This window comes from Babylonia areolata, chromosome 7 (genome assembly GCF_041734735.1).
Source record: "Babylonia areolata isolate BAREFJ2019XMU chromosome 7, ASM4173473v1, whole genome shotgun sequence".
NCBI lineage: Eukaryota > Metazoa > Mollusca > Gastropoda > Neogastropoda > Buccinidae > Babylonia > Babylonia areolata.
Genome location: NC_134882.1, coordinates 10,686,449 through 10,710,755, shown reverse-complemented (window position 1 = coordinate 10,710,755; position 24,307 = coordinate 10,686,449). Strand labels below are relative to the sequence as shown.

General features: G+C 40.5%; 1 protein-coding gene across 1 annotated transcript in view; it reads right to left on the bottom strand.

Annotated features, from left to right (window-relative positions):
- Positions 1 to 10,446: 10,446 nt before the first annotated feature.
- LOC143283699 (97 kDa heat shock protein-like) overlaps positions 10,447 to 24,307 on the bottom strand; it is a 31,022-nt gene continuing 17,161 nt past the window's right edge. Inside the window, exons 14-18 of the mRNA XM_076589942.1 lie at positions 23,004 to 23,129; positions 21,309 to 21,416; positions 20,535 to 20,654; positions 19,423 to 19,584; positions 10,447 to 18,736 (exon numbers count right to left, since the gene is read on the bottom strand). Coding sequence (XP_076446057.1) covers positions 18,551 to 18,736; positions 19,423 to 19,584; positions 20,535 to 20,654; positions 21,309 to 21,416; positions 23,004 to 23,129 — 702 coding nt within the window. The 3' untranslated portion in view covers positions 10,447 to 18,550. The remainder of the gene's footprint in view (positions 18,737 to 19,422; positions 19,585 to 20,534; positions 20,655 to 21,308; positions 21,417 to 23,003; positions 23,130 to 24,307) is intronic.

Below are 24,307 nucleotides of genomic sequence, written 5' to 3'. Positions count from 1 at the left end.
TGATGCAATGTTTTTTCGTTCTGGTCTTTTTCAGTTTCCCACCATGTCATTTGCAACCACAGGATATTGATCAACATGGGATGGTGGGGACAGGCGGACTGTGTGAATGAATTATACGCGTGTCAGTGTCCGTGTGCGCGCGCGGTTGTGTAATTGTGTTTATGCGTGGTTGTATCTCATATATATCGGGGCAGGAGGGGGGAGAGCGGGGGGGGGGTCGGGGGGGGGGACAATGCGAAGCTGACCAGCAACGTAACCCAACGCGCCTTGTCAGGCCTTGAGAAAAAAATAATAAAATAAAATAACAAAAATGAAAAAAATAAATAGATAAATAATAGATAAATACATAAAAAAATACTACTAATAAGGAAAGATAGGTAACTCGTATGGGTGCAGTTTTTTGTCTGTTTTTTTGGTTTTTTGTTTTTGTTGTTGTTGTTGGGTTTTTTTTTTATTTGGTAATGTGGCCATAGTCATTCCCAGAGTCACGGAACCATTGAGTCATGTCTGCAAGTACTTTTTTTCTCTCTCTCTCTCAAGGCCTGACAAAGCGCGTTTGGTTACGCTCCTGGTCAGGCATCTGCTTGGCAGATGTGGTGTAGCGTATATGGATTTGCCCGAACGCAGTGACGCCTCCTTGAGCTACTGAAACTGAAACTGAAACTGCAAGTACAGCCATCGTTCTGTCCACTGGAGCAGGTTCGGTGGATTCAATGTTTCCGCAGTTAACTATCCAAGTGTTTAATATTCACACTGAATTCTATTTACGCGGTCATCCAAGGGTTTTACATGCACAGTGTATTGCATTTACGCGGTTATCCAAGGGTTTAAGATTCATTGTGCATTCAATTTGTACGTTATCCAGAAGTTTAATATCCACACTGCATTCTATTTACGCGGTTATACACAGTGTGATGTCGCCGACAGCGGCTATTGCGATGCCGACAAACAAAATCGAGAGAGAAAAAATAACAACAAAAAATTCAGCCTGGCAATGAAAGTCCCGTATCTCATCTGATTTTGGGTTGATCCAATAAGCTCTTGTGCCAAATATATTACGATGCGCTTTTGATCATATCGAGATATTATTTTCATGACGAGCGCACTTTGGAAAAAACAGTCATGCTAGTGTTAATGAGCGGCTCGACGTGCCGATATGTTTTTTTCGCACCTGATCTTGGCAGGGAATACACACACACACACACACACACACACACACACACACACACACACACACACACACACACACACACACACACACACACACACACACACACACACACACACACACACACACACACACACACATTTTTACCATAGCTTACATACACATACACATTCCCCCACTCCTCACCCCCACCCCTCTCACACACACACACACACACACACACACACACACACACACACAACACACACATTACTAAGACAAATGCTATAGATACGTATGTTAAGATTGCTTTTTCTTTTTGCGCAAACGATCCCCCCACGTTTTCAGACAGAAGGCCATGATAGCTCACAGATTTGAGTCTATAGGAACTATTGTTTGTTCTTTATTTTGTGAGTTTGTGTGCGTGTGCTGAAGCTGATAAAAAAATAAATAAATAAATAAAACAACAACAACAGCTGCAGAACACTAACAACATTGACGATTCCTGTATATTTATTGAGGTTGCAAACAACAATGTTTTGTCAGCTTCAGGAGTGTTTTGCCCCCCCCCCCCCCCCCATCCCCAGACACCCCATTAAGTAGGTGTTCAAGCCACACACAAAAAAATCAAAAAAACAAACAAAGCAAAACAGCAACCGCAGAACAATAACAGTGACGATTTCTGCACAGTTTTTGAGGTTGCAAACAACAATGTTTTGTCAGCTTCAAGGTTGTCTTGCCCCCCCCCCCCCTCCCTCCCCCGACGCCCTATCAAATGGTTGCACTGTGTGTGTGTGTGTGTGTGTGTGTGTGTGTGTGTGTGTGTGTGTGTGTGTGAGTACAACAAACAGTTAATCTGACAATAAATGGTTTCAGTCAGTCAGTGTGTGTGTGTTTCAGTTCCTCTCATACCCCAGAAATTGTACTGGTCAGTTGTTTGCAGCGGTACAAAAGGTTGTCCTGACATACAGTGCAGTAACTCTCTCTCTCTCTCTCTCTCTCTCTCTCTCTCTCTCTCTCCTGATTATGGCGCGGTAAACGTCACCGTTGATATATTATTGTGTACTCAGTGTCGTGCTCAGAGGAATGCATGACATGCTCGTCTCAGTTATTGACACTTTAATCTCTTGTCCTTGAAGAACCATACGCTCATCTTGTGACGGGGGAAAATTCACAAACGCCGTCTCGCACGCAAGCACGCACACCCACTCATGCACCCCTCCCCTCGCCCCCCCCCCCCCCCCCCCCCCCCCCCCCCCGCCCCCCGCCCCCCCCCCCCCCACACACACACACACACACACACACACACACACGAGCGCGTTTACTCACGTGCACGTCTCCCCGTACACAACTCTCACACACATACATACATACGTGCACAGTCGCGCGCGAACACACACACGCACACACACACACACACACACACACACGCTCGCACGCACACGCACGCGCACACACACACAAACACACACACACACACACACACACACACACACACGGAAACTTGGCTGCGTTATGTCTTCTACAAACACACGTGTTTTCACTATAAACCAAGAAGAGTTAGAATCATAATATTATATATACCTACACAGCAGGCTTCAGAAACCGTGTTTTAGAACTACGTAAATACTTTTTTTTTTTTTTTTATTTTCGGTTTCGCGTTCAAACGGAAATGTGAAGTTGTCTCGCCCACCCCCTTCACTGCTTCTCCCCCTCTCTTTTCCCACTCTCTTTCTTTCGCCTCCCTTCTCCCTGGGGATGCCAGAAAACTTCTGAAAACTCTATGCTAGAAATTTAATCTTTTCTATCGCGCTCTTTCGTTCTGGCCTTTTCCTTTCTTTTCTTTTTTTCTGTCGGTTCTTCCTTTGTTGTTTTCTGCCTCGCTGGTCCATTCACTATATTATATTTTAATGGAATCCTTTGAACTTTCTTTTGATGTTTGTTTGTTTGTTGTTTTTGTTTTGTTGTTTTTTTTGTTTGTTTTGGTGTTTGTCTGGACTTAGTGTTGTCATCTTTGTGTCCAGGGCGTGTGAGATGCACGCTGGCAATTTTTGGTTTTGTATGCTTGTCGTTATCTATATCATTTTGCATCATGTATAATCATGTTTATTTTCAGGTTAGGTGTTGTTTTGTTTCTAATTCTCTGCGAAAATTTGACAGAACTGGTAAGCGTCAGAGACATTTCCCAGCATGAATATGACCGTACATTTGCCTACTAATTTTTTCCATGTTCTACAGGACCGATATTTACAAATTTTCAGCCCTGATAAGACCATGTGTGGTCGGCTTGGCAATATGCATTAAAAGATGGGGGGGAAAAATAACAACATTAACTCCTCCGACATGCTGTCTGGATCTGATTTATATGTCTCCTCCTTGCCTGCTATCTCTCGTTTTTACTGTTCTTTTATGCCCCAAGGTGAGCGGAGGAAAGGCATATTAACTCACTCAGTACGGCCAGTCCTCTCTTCTCATCTACACAGACCCCTCGGATGTCCAGTGGGTGTCTCAATGACCCAACCTTTAGCTTCCGTCGTCAGAATTGTGGTATTCTTTGTCAACATTCACCTGTTCAGTGTAAGAGCCTTCCGCTTGCAATATTTTGATGATGGTAATTGGTGTGAAACGCTGTTAACGTCGTCTCTTTCGCCGTTCGTATGGAGAGAGTTAATTGCTTATCTCAATATCCTAGACACAACTTCGTTTCGTTTCGCTTCGCTCTCTCTCTCTCTCTCTGTCGTTTTGGGAACGATTTATCTGAATATCTGTTTGCCAAATGGTTGGATAGCTGATGATAGCTTGATTAGTAAATTGCTACGATTTCGCAAAGTGCATCAACAACGAAAATGATAGCTCCACATATGTACAACAGAAATCATAACTTTGTGGTCAGAATCTAACTGTGCAACATTGCGCTGTTGTGTTGCTTCTATGTGGGTGTTGAGTGAACATAAAAGAGAATATTATATTGTATCCACATGCTTTTGTGGTGAACCGTTTCCAATAAAATGGGCCTTCAATTTACCATGTGACGGGCGCAACTGCTGAGTGGTTAAAGCGTTGGACTTTCAATCTGAGAGTTCTGGGTTCGAATCTCGGTAACAGCGCCTTGTAGGTAGAGAGCGGAGATTTTTCATTTTTCGCCAGTTTTGCAGACCGCGACCTGAAAAAATAGTGCCAAATTTCAAATGCGGATATCTCGGAACTGAGTTGATGCAGGTCTGTTTATGTGGTATTTTTGGACTCGGGAGGTCCAAAACTATACAGAAAGATGTGCTACACACATTATCCGACATGTCCATTTTTCGCTGTGGTATTTTTGGACTCGGGAGATCCAAAACTATACAAAAAGATGTGCTACACACGTTATCCCGACATGTCCATTTTTTGCCAATTTTGCAGGCTGCGACCTGAAAAAATAGTGCCAAATTTCAAATGCGGATATCTCGGAACTGAGTTGATGCAGGTCTGTTTATGTGGTATTTTTGGACTCGGGAGGTCCAAAACTATACAGAAAGATGTGCTACACACATTATTCCCGACATGTCCATTTTTCGCCAATTTTGCAGGCCACGACCTGAAAAAATAGTGCCAAATTTCAAATGCGGATACCTCGGAACTGAGTTGATGCAGGTCACTTTATGTGGTATTTTTGGACTCGGGAGGTCCAAAACTATACAGAAAGATGTGCTATACACATTATCCCGACATGTCAATTTTTCGCCAATTTTGCAGGCCGCGACCTGAAAAAGCAGTGTCAAATTTCAAATGCGGATATCTCGGAACTGAGTTGATGCAGGCCAGTTTATGTGCTATTTTCGGACTCGGGAGGTCCAAAACTATACAGAAAGATGTGCTACACACATTATCCCGACATGTCCATTTTTCGCCAATTTTGCAGGCCGCGACCTGAAAAAATAGTGCCAAATTTCAAATGCGGATATCTCGGAACTGAGTTGATGCAGGCCAGTTTATGTGCTATTTTCGGACTCGGGAGGTCCAAAACTATACAGAAAGATGTGCTACACACATTATCCCGACATGTCCATTTTTTCGCCAATTTTGCAGGCCACGACCTGAAAAAATAGTGCCAAATTTCAAATGCGGATATCTCGGAACTGAGTTGATGCAGGTCTGTTTATGTGGTATTTTTGGACACGGGAGGTCCAAAACTATACAGAAAGATGTGCTATACACATTATCCCGACATGTCCATTTTTCGCCAATTTTGCAAGCCGCGACCTGAAAAAGTAGTGTCAAATTTCAAATGCGGATATTTGGGAACGGGTTGATGCAGGTCTATTTATGTGGTATTTTTTGGACTCGGGAGGTCAAAAACTGTACAGAATGCCGATCTCCCAGGTTAACATAATGTGCAGACCTGCTTGTGTCTGAACACTCTTCGTGTGTATTTGCAAGCAGAAGGTCAAATACGCACGTCAAAGATCCTGTAATCCATGTCAGTGTTCGGTGGGTTATGGAAACAAGGACAAACTCAACATGCACCCCCGAAAACTGTTATAACAGTAAGATAATCTTCCCTCTGTCTCTCTGGTTATGTGTGCTTTTGAGCTTGCTCTGTCACAGGATGTGGATGTGTTTACACTTACATATGTGTTTGTATATATGCGTAAAAATATAACTGGTCCATGTTCATATGATGGGGAGTTGGAGCCATCTTTATGCGTGTATAAATAAGGATCCTTGTCGGGCAATGGAATGGAGAGGGTGTTGGATGTTTATGCGTAACTAACATCTGGCTGCGGTCACTAAAAATAGTGCCAATTAAAATGTTATTTGTAAACAACGTGAGTTCATTCCAAATACCACACTCCCGCCCCTCTTTTCCATTCTATCCACCCCCCACGCCCACCCCCACCCACCAGTTCCCATTGCAACCAGAAGTGCTCATTCGAATCCAAGACATTATTTGGATGTGAACAAACCAAGGTAAATGTTGTTTATGACTTATCTAACAACAACGCGAATAGGTTGTGTGTGTGCGCGGGCGCGCGCGTGTGTTTGTGTGTGTGTGTGTGTGCACGTGAATATCCCGCATGCATTGGGTCTGTCTGCTTGTGCATGCATGCATGTGCCTGCATTTTCCATCAGTTTCCCACCCATACCCCACAAAAAAGCACCATCAATCACCAGTTTCTTTTACCTTCTGAAATGTTTTTGGTGTAGGTTCGAATAAACAAGAAAACTGTATGTTTCTCAAGTGCATACACACACACGCGCACGCACACACACACACACACACACACACACACACACATACGCACGCATCAAATTTCTGAACTGGCAAGAGCGTATGTGTGTGTGTTTAGTTGTTTTTTGTTGTTGTTTTTTTGTTTCTTTTTTGTTGTTGTTGTTGTTTGTTGTGTGTGTGTGTGTTTGACAACTGGATACACTGTCTGCAACACAGAGCTCTTGAAACGTAGAGCTTCCTGGCGGAGTTTCAACGAGTACCACAGAGATGGCGGGGTTTTATTTCGTTTTCCTTACACATGGGGCTGCTTTATAGCCTGTGTCCCTGCCTTTTGTGTTCCATTCTCTGCATGTCTTTCCATGATACTGTCACGAAGGCTGTGCTTCTGTCTGTGTGCTGATGTCTATGTGTTCCCTTCTCTGTGTCTGTTTTTTTCTGCGATACTGTCTTTAAGGCTGTTTATTTCTGCGTGGTAATGTCACACACACACACACACACACACACACACACACACACACACACACACAGAGTTGTATCCAGTTGTCAAACATGTATCAGATACTAAACACAGACAAGCATTGACGAAACTCAGAATAGGCGCGCATGACCTAAAGATTGAGAAAGGTAGATATCTAAATATTCCACAAGAAGAGAGATTGTGCAATAAGTGTAACATACTGGAAGACGAAATCCATCTTCTTGATCATTGTATTAAATATAAAACCTTAAAGCAACAATTTTTAAAAGATATTCAAAATTCGATTAACACAGGAAATATTCCCAGTCAGGCGATGCAAACAGATGATGAATATATACAAACAAGATTAGGAAAATTTGTTTATGATTGCTGCTGCAATTTATTGCATTAACTGATTGATTAATTGTGTTTTTCATTCATTCATTCATTTACCATTGCACTTGTGTCTTATAAACCTTAAGGTTTCATGACAATAAAATATATTCTATTCTATTCTATTCACACACACACACACACACACACACACACACACACCACGTTGTGTGTGACTGTGTTAAGTGACTGCTGTTCGCCGTCATGATGAACACGTGTGCTCACGTCTCTTTGTCGCCATATCTTCCTGTCCTCTACGTGTCCAAAAAGTAAAAGGCTAGAGCTTGGCTTGGCTCTGCCAGCCACCAAAAAGGAATATAGCTGTGTAGTTAATTTGTGTATTTTTTGTTCACCTAATTGATTATTAATGCATAAATTTACTTATATGTTCATCAATTCGTTGTGGGTTGTGGTGTTTTTTTCTGTTTTTTTGTTCTTGTTGTTTGTTTGTTTGTTTGTTTTTTGGGGGGGTTGGAGGGGGGGTTGTTATTGTTGTTGTTTTTTTAATCTTGCTTTGATACCCCGTGGGACAAGCGCGACTTTGACACTTTGTCAACGAGCTATATGAATATACATTTTCTAATGTTTTGCATCAGTATATTATTTATTCATTCTGCAAGTTTTCCTTCTTTGGATGGGTGGGGTGGAGGACATGGAATGGGGACGTTGAGGTGTAACCTTACAGTGTGTATTCAAAGGCATCCTCAGGTTATGGTCTTCTTTCCCTTGACTACCGCCATCATCATTGTGAAGATTCTGTAGACTATAAGGGGGGTTTGCGTGTTTTTGAGGTTTCCTGAGGTAGAGGTTGCTGGGCCAGGGGATGGGAAGGGGGAGGGGGGGAGGTATGGGGGTGGGGGGGGAGGTGATCAGATTCGGGATTTGAAGCCTTCCAGGGTTGGGCTGAGGGCAATCTCAGCAGGAAGGCTGTTCCAGTTTGTTATATGGTGGGCGTGTAAATGCAGTCTCGGTGTCTCCAGCTCGATAACTCCTACTCTTTGTCACTGCTGTCCTGGCGCCCTTTAAGACAGGTTTAGTCCAGATGGCACCCGACTTCAGTTGGGGGAAAGGTTAAAACCGTGGAAAGAAAGGATTGGGCCATGCCTCCCTGTACCAAGCCCCTGACTCGGTGGATATGAATTCACTTCCCCGATGGCCATGAAAGTGACCGTTGATCAGATATTTATGAGGCCTCGTGGAGATTGGGTTTTGTGGCTCAATTCTAAAAGTCGTGTGAAGCGCCCTCTTCTATGATGTGCAGTCCCAGTCCTCACAATATGCACAGTGTGACAAGATCTATTTGGTTGAGAATCAGGAGACTACTACACATCTCCTACAAGGAGCACAAGACCAATGACTATGTGCGGAACCTGGTCAGCAACCTTGTTGGGCCCCAAGAACCACTGCTGGCGACTGTCAAACGACGGAAGATGGCATGGTTTGGTCACGTCATACGACATAACACCTTCTCCAAAACCATCCTGCAAGGGACTGTAGAGGGAGGGCGCAGACGGGGGCGGCAGAGAAAGAGCTGGTCCGACAACGTCAAAGAATGGACCAAAATGACGATGCCAGATCTCCTCACGACAGCTGCCAACAGAACGGCGTGGCGAGCTATGACATCTTCATGTCCCCCCAACGACCCCAGCGGTCGAGGGAATGAGTGAGTGAGTGGAGAGTGAGTGGGTTGTGCACAGTCAGTTCCTGTGGGTTCTTGTTTGCTAGGGATAATAAACAAAAGCACAAGCACTTCAACGAGGCTTCGACCACAGCACGAGAACAACTTTTTAAGTCAAGAGCACAAGCCGAAAGGTCTTTTGTCTCCAGTCTAGTCTACGTGCCAAGCTCACACTTTTGGGTTATATAATTGGAGGGGTTTGACACATGCATGAAATATTGGTTGTAATATTTTCAGATGTAAATCATCAGCTTCCAGCGAATAAATAGTGGCGCTTTTTTCTTTTCTTTTCTTTTTTTTTCTTTTTTTTTTTCCTTCTTTTTTGGAGGGGTGCAGGGGGGTGGGGATTGTGTCTTTTTTTTTTTTAAACATGTTTGTACTGTACTGTACTGATCAGCATTGTTTTGATGGTTATCAAACTGTATCGAGCTGTTGAGATGGATATATTCAACCCTCTCTCCTCAAATGTAGAGACTCTGCAAAAAAAAAAAACAACAAAAACTTTACAGGTCTACTAAGTCAAATAAGGACGGTCTTACCAAATTCTTCTGCTGACCGCTTAGCTTATGGTTGTGTTATCCACTGACATGTGGGTTTTTTTTTCCTCTTCAGGTGTGCTGTGTGTGTTAAGTGTGGCCCAGTCTTCCCTGCAGCGTGCTGTGTTGGTGAATGGTCTGGACAGACGAGACACTGAAACCACAGTGTATGATTTAAACACTGCAAGCCTTATAGCTGATCAGAGATGCATGTATACATTCATGCACATACTGAAACCACAGTGCATGATTTAAACACTGCAAGCCTTATAGCTGATCAGAGATGCATGTATACATTCACGCACATACTGAAACCACAGTGCATGATTTAAACACTGCAAGCCTTATAGCTGATCAGAGATGCATGTATACATTCACGCACATACTGAAACCACAATGCATGATTTAAACACTGCAAGCATAGCTGATAGAGATGCATGTATACATTCATGCACATACTGAAACCACAGTGCATGATTTAAACACTGCAAGCCTTATAGCTGATCAGAGATGCATGTATACATTCACGCACATACTGAAACCGCAATGCATGATTTAAACACTGCAAGCCTTATAGCTGATCAGAGATGCATGTATACATTCACGCACATGCTGAAACCGCAATGCATGATTTAAACACTGCAAGACTTATAGCTGATCAGAGATGCATGTATACATTCACGCACATGCTGAAACCGCAATGCATGATTTAAACACTGCAAGCCTTATAGCTGATCAGAGATGCATGTATACATTCACGCACATGCTGAAACCACAATGCATGATTTAAACACTGCAAGACTTATAGCTGATCAGAGATGCATGTATACATTCACGCACATACTGAAATCACAGTGCATGATTTAAACACTGCAAGCCTTATAGCTGATCAGAGATGCATGTATACATTCATGCACATTCTCTAGCTGTTCTGAGATGCATGTGAACACATTCATGAACATCACCTCATACTCATCACATCACACACAAGCTTTTTTTTAACAAAAATCAGAATCATACATCAACTATTCAATTCTCTTTAATCTTGTACAACCTTTCATAAATTATTTCCAAGTTACTGACAGGAAAGAAAAAAAAGAACACCAGTCTACTTAAAAAAAGAAAAAAGAAAAGATGAATATAGACTTAAAATTTAAAGAACAGTTCTAAGTTGCACAAAGTACTATTGTACTTTCTCGGTGACCACTACCAGGGGTGAGAAGATGGACCAGACAGAAGCACCCTTTGATGTTGCTCTTTACAAATATTATGTACTCTAGTTTAAACTTCCAAAGTACTACTTCTGAGAGATAGGATGTGGAAAAAAAAATGCAAGTCAGACCAGACCAGCATACATAAATCAAGCATGCAAGTCTGACCAACATATGTAAATCAAGCAACAAATCTACATCAATCTGTACAAATTTATGGGATGTTACATTTCACTTTGGCCATCAATAAACCACAATAAATGACCCTACTAACAGCAATTCAGTTCTTATCGAAGAGACAGAAAGCCTTACACAATGAACCCAACTTTCCATTGACAATCACAAAGTTACATCAGAATGAACAAACTTCATCTGAACTGTGCGTGGTTGTGATGGCAAAACATAAGTGTCTTCTCTTGTAAAGCTAAGACTGTTCTGTGATCAAAGATTCACTGAGCATACAACTCAGTGGCTTGCTATGCATCACAAGTCTGACTGCTCCTTAACCAGTTTAAAAGAAAACACCATGTGAGGACACACTTCAGACTTTTTCAAAAGTGTGCAAGTATAAATGACTGACAGCATAACTAAATTCTAGAACATACACATATGGCATCACCTGGATAGCGAGGATACAGGCCTGGTTATTTTTCAACTTTTGGGTCATGTCCAGAAACGTGTTCCTCTCAAAACACAAAATAATGATCAACATTTGCTGAAAGCCTTGATTTACTAACACTGTAACCAACAAAAGAAGCTGAAATCGTAATCTTAGAGACAAATATATACAAATATTTACGCCAGGAAATAAGCTTGGTCAGCAACAGTTGACACCTTCCCCCCAATCACTCGTTCTTTCAAACAAAAGGCCGACAGCTACAAAACCTTTTCTTTACAGATGTAGAATACAAGGTTGTACACATCTGTTAGAAACAGCAATGCACTGTTACACAGCAATGCATAAGCTCCCAAGCTCTCCAAATGGCGCACCCCTTGTCATCTCTGTGAAATGTATTAAAAATTACTTAATTCATACCCTCACTGACAACTACTTCACTGATCAATCATGGCATTTGTTGCAGTCCTGAAACCAGATGCACACAGTATCAAAACAAGCACCATAAGGGCAAGAAAATGAAACAATGAAGAAAATGGACATTAATATATAAACAAATATCTTAAAGAAAAAAAAATCAGACATCAAATGAAAACAAATCAAGAAGAAATGAACCGAAGTGGAATGCAGTCTGTGTGACAAGGTAATTTGCTTGCTTTTTTTTTTTTTTTTCAAACTGCTGTGAATGCAAGAAATCACCCATCAGTGTAAAATGTTAACAAAGAGAACATCTCTGGATTCTGTCAGGATTTTTTTCTTCTCCTTTTTCCTCCATCCCTCACTTATTTCATTAATGTAACAAAATACACCCAGTCATAACTCATACAAAACCTGAATTTCAGCTTGTTTGATAAATCAGTGAGAGACGGACAGGGAGACTAGGGCATGAGGTTATGGAGGTTTGTGGAATAATTCTTCACCAAACCAAAAATCAAATATCACATTCTTTTCCTTTTTAAAATCTTTTTACTGGTTCACTTTAATTCCAATGCTTTCTCAAGAGATTATTCAGACAGAATCTAACATCTTTATTGCACGTCAAAAATGGAAGAAAAACAACCGAAGTCTGTTGCAATTATTCTCATTAGCTATCAACCGGATCTTGAAATCTTTACAAACTACTCAAAGAATGAATATGAAAAGACAATGCAAGGGTAAACATGCTGATACCAAATTATGGTTTATTAAATTCATACCTAGTCTGCAGTGGTACTTTAAAAAAAAATTTTTATAAATAAAAAATTTTAACATATTGCTGGCAATCAGTTTTTTTCTTGGGAATCGGCAGTAAGATAAAAATTTTCTTTTTAGATAAACAATCTTTGTAAGAACAAAAAATAAAACAAATCATTTCAAAAAAATAGAAAACATCTTGCTACACAGCCAACAATATTCAGTATTCAAAACACTTTTATATCTAACGCTTGATGATAAAGTCATTCATTTTTCTGCACATATAAACTGCGTGATATGAAATGTGGTCACTACACATCAACATGCTTGTCATGTTTCCACTAACAAGAGAAGGACACAAGACAAGTGAGTCCACAAAGGAAGACAGTATCCGTACTGATCATCATCCTTTCTAACATGCGTGTGTCATGAAAGTGTGCATGTGATGGACACACGTGTATGCGTAGTATTCCTGTGTAATGATGTGGGTGTGCGTGTATGAAAGTAATGCTTGCACTTGGTGAGATGATTCATTTCAGAAAGCATCTCTGAAAATCATATGATCAGTCACATATGGTCAGTCGATCATCTGAACACTTCACCACCAAACATATTGTCTTCACACAGACACACATCTTGAAATAATTAAAGCACTCTGTTTTAACTATTCATAAATTATCAAGTGACACATTCGTACACACTGCTGTCACAACAGAATTTATCCCACAAAATTACAAATAATATTTTATCCTGTTTGAACATTATCCAGGGTTGCAATATCACTACCTATTCTGCACATGACAAATAGTGAACAATCAAATCAAACCAATCAAAAAGTGTCATGCAGGTATAACTGGCCAGAACTGAGATAAATTTGTCATCTAATTCCTAATCGCAAATACAAAAAAGAAAAAACTTGAACATTTTCTTTTTAGTATCATTTTTTTCCTTTTCCACTGCCTGTTCAAACATTCTCAACAGCTTAATAGAGCTAAACTGATTTGCAACGTCTATGACATGCCAATACACTGACACAATTTTTTTAACTGATTTAGATCAATGCACATCAGCAGTGTTAAAAGATGGGGTAAGACACACTCTACTTCTGTACCTAAAATCAACAAAAGGAATGTAAAACAGTGAACTCCAGTATTTTTTCCATTGTGTCTGGGGAGGTTTTTCCTCACCTGGTCTTCATTCTATCTTTTTTTTCTGTAAAATATTCACGTGATGTACTTCGAGCAAAAATTGTACATTCAGTACTTGGTTTTTGAATATCTTAAAAGTTTTACTACATTTGTGAAGCAAAGGAAGAATGAAAGCAGACTTTCTAAAAATTAAAAACAAAAACAAAAACAAAAAACACACACACACAAATTCCTCCTTATGTTATGAATACTGCTGACTTTTTTTGTGGAGGACTGAATGCCTTCAGTCTTTAGCAAAATCTTCAAAAATGAGATAATTGAAAAAAAAAGTTATATCCATTGTTCTGGCTTGTCTGATTTATCTGGCCCTTAGAAGGTGAGAAAAAAAAAGTGCTGAAGTTTCCCGTGGGCATACCCAGACAAACACTTATCCTGGTGATTTATAACTCAACGTACATGTACAAGTCAAGAATATGATGCATAATAATAAATTGCAGTTTTCAGCTTTTGGGGCAAAGTGTTTGCTCATATTCCAGTCAACTGCACGTCAACAGTTTACATTCTCACACAAACAAATATTCTGAAAACTCTTATCATTCACCATACAAACAACTTCAAAATCAAAGCCTCTGAAACATACTACCTATATACAAATACAAAAATGTATTTCAACACCTAACTTAAATACCAATATCAACAAGGAAACTGAAATTATTTCAACATTTTTTTAACAAGATTTTACAAGTAAACATTAATGAAACAGTGGTTTATTATCAAACAAAATCGAAGGTGGATAAACTTCCTAAGCAACAGTAGGATTTTTTTTTTTTTTTTTTTTTTTTTTTCTTTCAATAAGTTCACCAACAAAAACTGCAAATATACTGGTTCCACCAAGTTACTGCTGATTGCGTCACCTCAATTTATGCAAAAAAGCATTTTACACAATGTTTACACATAAATGATTCAAAACTGTGAGAAGCTCAAGCTCCCTCCCTCAGTGTGTGAACACATGCACGTACCCATGAATGTTTCTAAATGTGTGTTTGTGAGCACACACTGTTTCATCAAGACTACTGCCTAACTAAAAAACTGTAATACTGTAATCTTCAAAGTATTACTCATTTGTTTGTTTGTTTTGTTGTTGTTGTTTTGGGTTTTTTTAATGACAAATAACAAACACCAATATTTCTTGTTTCTTGTTAGCACTTACAATTTTCGAATCTGCATTCCACTATATAAATACAAAAAAGAATATTAACAAAGGTAATTATTGTAAAATATAAATTCCTTATGATAACTACCAGTGCTAACATTTTCTACTTCTGCTTTGCTGTATATTTCACAGATTTCTTAAATAACAAATTAATTATGCTAATTCTATACAATCAAGGTTAACACAAACTTTTTGGTTTACACAACACAAACGATAGCCACTTAGTACCTAGTAAGTACACCTTCAAAACATGAACACTACAAAACATAATAATGACAAAAGGAGAGAAAAAAACATTAACTAATAAAAATAATTTTGAGGGGCAAAAAAAGAACATCTCTGTTCAAAAGCAAAAAAATCTCTGAAATCATCAAACATTCTGTCAAATTGAAGGTGGTCACTAAGCATAAAAGCAACACCATCAACGGTACCAAATGTTTGAACATTACAACAAGCACACAATACACAGTTCTTCACATCCAAACAAATTTATCTTTACACAAATATAACATGAAATGTTGAAACCTGAGGTCATGGTTCCCATTTACAAGATTCCATTCATTTCCCAAAATCCACTTTACATTCCACTGCTAGTGACACTTAATATGCATCATGTATGTGCAGCAGTATGAATGGCTATCTGCTTTTACCAAAGGTGTTTTTTTTGTTTTTTAAAGCAAACATCACCCACTAAATACAAATAAATAAATTAATGTGGCAATCAGCCATGAAGCAGATGCCATTTAAACCACCTGAATTTTCAGTGACTGGTTTGTTTTTTGTTTGTTTGTTTTTTGTTAGTGTTTTTTAAGACACCTGTCACCTTTCAAGGAAAGACAATCAGTATCATTCTCTGCATCATACCTATCATAAATCTCTGGTCAACAAGACTTTACGCATTAACAAGAGGTAATCTCAAATTCAGTTGACAGTTCAAAAGTGCTCTCTTTCTCAGATGATTAGGTGAGAAAATCTTTTTTTACTTATAATGTTCTGATAGTCGTCCTCTGCTTCCAAAGACCATACGAATTGTTTATACACTGATGCTGTATGTATGCAGCCGCCTAGAAGAATGCCCAGATCATGTTTATAGGAGTCAAAGAGTTCTGTAGCAGAAACTGTTTTTTAAACTCATCTCTGCTAGATGACAAGGTCATCATGTGAAAAGGATTCTTCAGATTTTCTTCAGCACTGTGTGTATACACATGTGTTTGTGCAGGTGTGTGTGTGAAAGTATTTTTACAAACCCAAAGGCATGCAACCATTCTGCTGTCAAGATAATCAGTTGGTGGTATCATAAGGACTATTTTTTCTTGTGCTGATTATCAGACATGTGCTCGTAGTTTCATCACCTGAAGATCATTTCTAAATTCTCAATCAGTTCTGCAGCAAAAGATTAGATCATCTCACATGCAGAACAAAATGCACAACATAAAGAAGACAACTGTCATGAATTATAAAAATCAAGTTCATTAGTGAATATATATGAATAAACATATGCACACACACACAAAATCAACATACATATGAACACATCAGTGATCAAGCAAGTATGTGCACAGCACACATTTACACACACAAACATACAAATTACACATTTTCACACACAAATGCACCACTGTTAATGAGAATTGTAAAGAAAGCTTATAGTTTTGACTAGCTTTTCCAAAAAACTCTTGCCATGGTCAAAATCAAACTGCCCTGCTCTGTTCCAAATCGCACACACTACAAAAGCAGACTGCAAATGAAGTGTGGACATGGACCAGCACAAAAATACATCATAAACATTATTACTTCCTTATTGTTGCGTATAGTCCAACCAACCACACGAGACCATACTGACAAAAACAATTGGCAACAAGAAAAGAAGTGTGAAGAAAAAAGATTTTTAATTCTGACAACACATCAAGGTACAGAGACATGTGAACCTTATCACTACTAAGTCATGATCTTCTTGTAAGATACACACTGCTTACAGAATAGCTACTTTCAATCGGTTTAAGTTTTTCAAGGAGGCATCACTGTGTTCAGACAAATCAATATGCACTGCAACACATCTGCTAGGCAGATGCCTGACCAGCAGCATAACCCAACACGCTAAGTCAGGCCTGGAGTGCATGCATATATATTTTTTGGTTTACCTATCAGAGCGAATTTCTTTTAAAGAATTTTGCCAGAGGACAATACTTTTGTTGTCATGGGTTATTTTTCAGTGCTCCAATGTGTGCTTTAGACAGGACCTCATTTAATCATATCATCCAGGACACTCAGTTTGATCTTCCAGTCAAACTTGGGAGAAAGGGAGAGAGCAGGAATCGAACTCAGACCCTCACAACCATTGTATAGGTAGATAAGTGACGGGCGCAATAGCCAAGTGGTTAAAGCGTTGGACTGTCAATCTGAGGGTCCTGGGTTCGAATCACGGTGACGGCACCTGGTGGGTGAAGGGTGGAGATTTTCACGATCTCCCAGGTCAACATATGTGCAGACCTGCTAGTGCCTGAACCCCCTTCGTGTGTATATGCAAGCAGAAGATCAAATACGCACGTTAAAGATCCTGCAATCCATGTCAGCGTTCGGTGGGTTATGGAAACAAGAACATACCCAGCATGCACACCCCCGAAAACGGAGTATGGCTGCCTACATGGCGGGGTAAAAACGGTCATACATACACGTAAAAGCCCACTCGTGTACATACGAGTGAACGTGGGAGTTGCAGCCCTCGAACGCAGAAGAAGAAGAAGAAGATAAGTGTCTTGACCAATCTGCCACCTTCCTCCATCCTGCAGCAATTTTCACGAGCAGGGTTGTGTAAGTGATCTGCAGTGCTCATTCCACACTTTTCTTAATGCTAAGCAAATGCTGCTAAGGTCTCTTGTGCAACCCAGCGCTGAACTCGTAAGTATCAACTCTTCCAGAGAGAAAAGTTTCCTTTGAAAATTCTAAGCCAAGAAAGCTATAGTTATTCAACCACAGCAACAACAACAAAAAAAAAAAAAAAGTTGATGGCAAGAAAAAAAATTAAGGACCTCCTGCAAAGTCTATGGTTTTGAGAAATACTGCACTCCACTCTGCAGAGATCAGTGTACAGATTCTGGACATAAAATCATTACAGATGGATAGTAGTATCAATGAGCAGTATCAAACAACAATCTTCATGTTTCTGAGTTAAATTTGTTTATGTTTCTTTCAACATAGAAATTTCAAGAGTGGATCTTCTTCAAATATGTGATTGCGTTTAAAAACAAAACAAAACAAGGAGGCGGGGTGGGGGAGGGGGGGAGAAAAAAAAGAGTGGGTCCTAACTTTCAAACATGTGCGTAAACTGATGGGGCATGCAAATTAGTAAGGTACCTCATTGCAACTCTGATAAATTTCTGCTTAACAAGTGAACAGGTTTTTAAGCTATAAACCAAAGCACAGCTCCATCATGTAGGTGTGAAAGCCTTGCACTCCCTCTTTTTAAAATGTACACACATCCAAAACACACACAAACACGTACTGTAAATATTCAAGTACAAACACACACACTTCATGTGTACACATACACCCGCGCACATTCTCACTCACCACACCACATATTACAGACACAAAACACACACTTCGAAGCTCGTCTCAATAACCTCGCCATAACCCCAAATTGACACACCCTCTTTCTCTTTGCTCCCCAATCAACCCCTGCCTCCCAACCTACTGATCAAAGTGATAACCCAACAATCATCCCCAGCGGGGAGGGGAAAATGACTTCAGAGTGTCTGATCCATTATCAATCCACGTCCATGTCCGAACTCTTGGCGTCCTCAGTTTTTTCTTCAGCCGGCTGCTCAGTCTCAGGAGGCTCCCCAGAGCCGCTGTTGCTGGATTTGTTCTCCTCCGCCTTCTTTTCCTCTGCAGGGGGCTCCACCTTTGGCTTGGGCTTGTTGATGATGGGGCTGCACGTCGACTCCAAAGCCTGTGCACACCATGTACGTTTCACATTACTCTCTGCTTCCCTTTCAATTACCAAGGCGCCAGGAGCCTGCTATTCTTCCTTTTACACCACGTCAGGTTTCAGGCAGGTTTTGAATCACAAGTTCAAAAAACTTTTTTTTATAAATCTGTAAAATCCTGAAGGCAACAAAATTCTAAACTGTCACAAATAGGAATCTGGATGAAAGGGACAATACTATGAGTACCACACCAGCTTATTTCTCTTGATTAATGATCTGCTACATATTTCTTGAGAACTGCAATTTAGATCAGAAAGATCCTTTCAGGATCAGCTTTTCAAACAAAAAAACTTTTTAAAAAAAGTATTTCACGTTTAAATTTCAATTCCAATAAAGCGTTTTGCTTGTTTGCTAATCACTAACAGGAACAACTTTTTTTATCAGCAATTTCTTCCACTTTATTTCATTCAAAAGTCCTAAGTGCAGCCATATTAAACACCAAGAGGCACACATGCACACCACACAACTTTTGTGCACAAATGCACACACACTTCACATACAACAAATGTAACCTACTTATTTTCTTTGTCTAATACCATAATTTATAGACATTTTCTGGAATTGGAAATATACACACAATTTACTTACTGACATGCATGAACAGTAACCCCCCACACCCCCACACACAAATCAGAGGACTCATCCTGACCTTTTTCTCAGCCAGGACCTGGGCGACAGTCAGCACAGGGTTGTCGAAGGGCTTGATCCTGCTCTGGGCCTCCATCTTGGGCCCCCACCAGGCCGTCTTCTCCTCCAGGCACTTCTGCACCTTGGACACCTCCGCCTTGTCCAGGTGGGCGTACTTCTCCTCCTGCCCACCAGTCGTCATACAACCTCATCATCTTCATTCTCCTTTCTCCACTTTCCAAGTTGCTGCTTAATTACAACACAGTCCAGCCAACAACCCACTTCGCACAGGGCCCTATCAGGACTGCCCAGTTAAAGAGTCAAGATGGCTGCCGGAAAAAGAGGAAGCTAGTCAGGGATACAGAGGGGAGGTAACCTACTTCCGGGAGGTTATCGGCCGTAGCTACTTTTGTTTTCTCCGCATAGACGGATAGCAGTTTGCACAGGACAGGAATCGGACTCCCTGCCGGAGTCTGCACTAGTGGGTCACGGTAAAGTATGTGTAGTGAAACTGGAAAAATGAAGCAAATAAATAAATAAACAAATAAAACAGAATTAGAAGAAGGAGGGTGGGTAGTTGGGGAGAACTGGGAGGTTCTGTTGGGTGAAGGGATGCCGGTGGTATGTAAGTCTGTATGTGAGTGTGGCAGTATGTGTGTTTAATAAGCAAGGAAAGGGCACACAATCCAAACAGCTAAGCATGAGAAGAAAAAAAAGGAGAGAACAGAATAAATACTGTTGTTCATTGTTCACTTGTGTTTGGGAGTAGGTATACACTTACAGCTCGGCTAGTGGAAGAAACAAACAAATATTCAGTTAGAAAGAATTAAAACTACAAAAAGGTGGGGAAAAAACACAAAAACTAATCATTAACTTCAGCATAAAAATCATAACAACAAATAATACATTAAATGAATAAATAAATAAATATAAAACTGCAATAGCCAAAATCTCTCGGCCACCCACCACCACCCTTTCTCACTTCAATGCATCCCCCACCCATCCACGCACACACACACTCACACACACACACAATTCTGAAACCACAGTCCAGACAGGGGCTGTAATCCACTATTATTTTCAATTCCCCGCCCCACCCCAACCCTTCCCTGCGAAATCAACCACGGGACCTACCCCAGCACTGTACTGGGCCAGGAACTTCTGGATGTGGATGAGCGCCGCGCCAAACTGATCCCTGACGGCCGGCCACTCTTGTGCCTCTCTGAAGCGATCCTCCACAGGCTGGCCCACTTTCTGTGCTCCCCCAGGAAAACAACACCCCAGGACAAACAAAACGAGAGATGTCAGTTCATAGGAGTTTCTAATGTCAACAAAAACCAAAAAGAAAAAGGGATTGTGGTGTGAAAATCACTCAGTTTGTTTGAGAGTTGGTTGTTCTTTCTGTAGTTATTTATTCCTGCTCATCGGTAATAGTTCTGATATCAAATAAGCAACTGAAGCAAATTCTAACCAATGGTTCCTATTCAATAATAATTACTGTTTTATTATTGTTGTTGTTATTCTTGCTTAGCTAATGTACAAGATAAGAATAGAAATTAGCCTCTACAAAGTACACATATAAACAAAAACAACAACTTTCTTTTAATTCTATATCATGGATTTCCATAAATCCTCTGTGATTTTTATACTCATATTATATTCAGTTATAAACAGTTCAAAGCAGCTAACTTTAAATACTTTAGACCTACTGCTTCACATTAAAAAGTCAAGAAAAATAGAAAATAATCAGAAAAAAACGACGTGTTTGAAAGAGAGAAAATAAATAATAAAAATAAAGACAGCATCGTGTGATTGTGTGTATGGTGCAGGCAGAAAGAACCCTCCACCCTGCCCCCCTCACCCCACCCCACCTTCCCCCACCACCCCTCAAACTCCACAGTTTCCTACCTTGAGTTCAGCCAGTTTGTCAATGTAGACCTGTTTGTTCTGGTCCTCCCCCTCCTCATACAGCCAGTTCTCCGTGTCCTCCAGCTTCAGCATGAAGGAGGAACGCTCCTGCAACACAAAGGATGGCAGTCACAGACATGCTTATTCCAGAATCTGACTATCAGGTCTAAAGCCTCCAAAAACATGAAACCAACCAAAATCATCAGTTGCAACATCACATCCTATCTGCTCCCACAGCAAATCATCATTTGTAACATAAAATTCTATCTGCTCCCTGTCACAGTAGTTCTGAGCTTGTTGCACAGGCTAAAGATGACATTCGCACTGACTTTGGCCTCGGGTGATATTCCACAAGCGTCCTTTGGGTCACTGGTCAAAGTATTTTCAGTGCAGTTCTTGCAGGTGCTCCTCTTTGTCACCATGTTGGTTTGCTGATTCATTTTAAGGCCCTTCGAAATTTCTGGTGCGTATTGCACACGGGACCTCGGTTTATCATCTCACGCAAACGACTATATGCAATGGTGAGCCATCTGCTGAGTATCAGGGACTGCTATTTTCACAGCGACCAGCATAAAAAAAACACGTGGCCTTGAGGACGAAAGCCAATAAGTCATTAGGCTCATTCAGGCGCAATAGCCGAGTGGTTAAAGCGTTGGACTGTCAATCTGAGGGTCCGGGGTTCGAATCACGGTGACGGCGCCTGGTGGGTGAAGGGTGGAGATTTTTACGATCTCCCAGGTCAACATATGTGCAGACCTGCTTAGTGCCTGAACCCCCTTCGTGTGTATATGCAAGCAGAAGATCAAATACGCACGTTAAAGATCCTGTAATCCATGTCAGCGATCGGTGGGTTATGGAAACAAGAACATACCCAGCATGCACACCCCCGAAAACGGAGTATGGCTGCCTACATGGCGGGGTAAAAACGGTCATACACGTAAAAGCCCACTCGTGTGCATACGAGTGAACGCAGAAGAAGATTAGGCTCATTCTACAACAACAGCACAACATCAACTGTTTCCAGAGTGATAGCTCAAATCAAAAGACATCAATGATTTCCAGGCTGAGTTGCTCAACTGAAAAAAGCCCCTACTGTTACAAAACTCCTGAGGACCTAACACTTTCTAACACTGTGAATCACACAAACAGTCTAAACAAGAATCATTCAGACAATATATAGGAATCAAATTGTGACCCACAAACTGTGTCACCAGAGACTGATGAGGAAAACAGGCTTTAATTTTCAGTCAGCTTCCAACAGAACCAGTGCAGATTACCATTTAGGCATCAAGACAGTTCAGAGGTTTTTCTACTACTTCTACACTCGCTGGTTAGATGGATTTGTTTTTCTTTTGACTAAACTGTCAACAATGAGCCAACTTTCCACGGTAAACAAAAGCGGAGCAACTGCTAACACCAAATGAGGCAAACAAATCTTGAGAGAAATCCGAGAGAATCAAACGGTGCAGAGACAAAAGTGAAAAAATTCAATACATGCAAAGTAACACACACACACAGACACACACACACTCACACAAGAACACTCATTCTGTGAACACTTTTTTACAATCACCAACAAACCAGCTTGGATGCAAACAGATAAATAATGAAATAATAACTCCCTGAACAGATAAATAAATGGCCAGGTAAAGGAATGGACAAATGAATGAATGACAAGCACAAAGACAAACATACGTCTTCCTGCATGTACTCTTCATATGCACTGCACAGCTTGTCTCGCATGTAGTACACGTATTCCTCCACAGAGTTCTTGGCGTCACCCTTCTCTTTCTCCAGTCTGTCCTGCATGATCATCTGACCCTGCAGAAACACAAAGCAAACCATGAATGGTTCTACATGAATGGTCCCACATATGGTTCTGTATAATTGTCAATAAACCATGAACTACATATCTCTATATTTTTTGTTATCTCCCACATATGGTTCTGTATAATTGTCAATAAACCATGAACGGTTCTGCATTACTAGCATATCTTTATATATATATATATATATATATATATATATATACACACACACACGGTTCTGTGTATCTCCATGCTTTTTGTATCTGCTTTTTTGTATCAATTTCCATGCTTTTTACAGGTATATAACTGTCAATATATCACCATCCTTTTTACATCCAATGTATGGTTCTGTATAACTGTCAATACATAACCATGCTTTTATATATTTCTTAAATAACAATGGCTTGAAGTTGTATGCCTGTGTCAATTCTTAACCCCTTGCTCGAGTTATGTCCCTTTTGTTGTCCTGCAATACAGGACATAATTTTATATCTCACATACCATTTTCATCATCAATTTACAACAGTTAAAGGGAAATTACCTACTTTGTTTTTGCCCATTTTTAGAATGTTTGAGGACTGTTTATATCCCTTGGACTTGTTCAGATTCTACTGTATGATTCACACAAAGCGGAAAATTCAGAAGTCACTTGCTAATGCTGCTGGTCAAAATGGCATTGCCCAGCATGGACTGATCTTGGTTCATTTTTCAAAGGTTTACAGCCTTGAGAATGGTTCAGGAAACAATGAAAGACATGGACAGTGGGGAAGAAAGCCTGTGTAGAGGTGAGGGGATGATTCAGGTGTGGATTTGGATTACGATAAGTCACCACCCACTTCTTGACACAGGGTGATAGTAACAGTGATGTAATTTTTTTTTATTCTTCACCCAAGACTGATCAGTCTACATCAGAAGCAGGTCAGGCCAGGGGTAAAGTGACAGTGGACATGAACCAGTTGCTGGCACAAGCAGTGTCACTCAACATGTGTGGCTGGAAAAGGAAGAGGGGGGTGTGGGGAGGGACGGTCAGTCAAGATGGCCATGAGGGAGGGGGGAAGGTGGGCTGCTGGCCACCTGCCAACACACAGCTGGCTGGCACTGGGATAACACAGTGCCAAAGGCACCTAAGAAAAGCAAATTCTAACTGGAGATCCTGGTAATCAATTGTGATACCGAGATTTTTTTTAATCA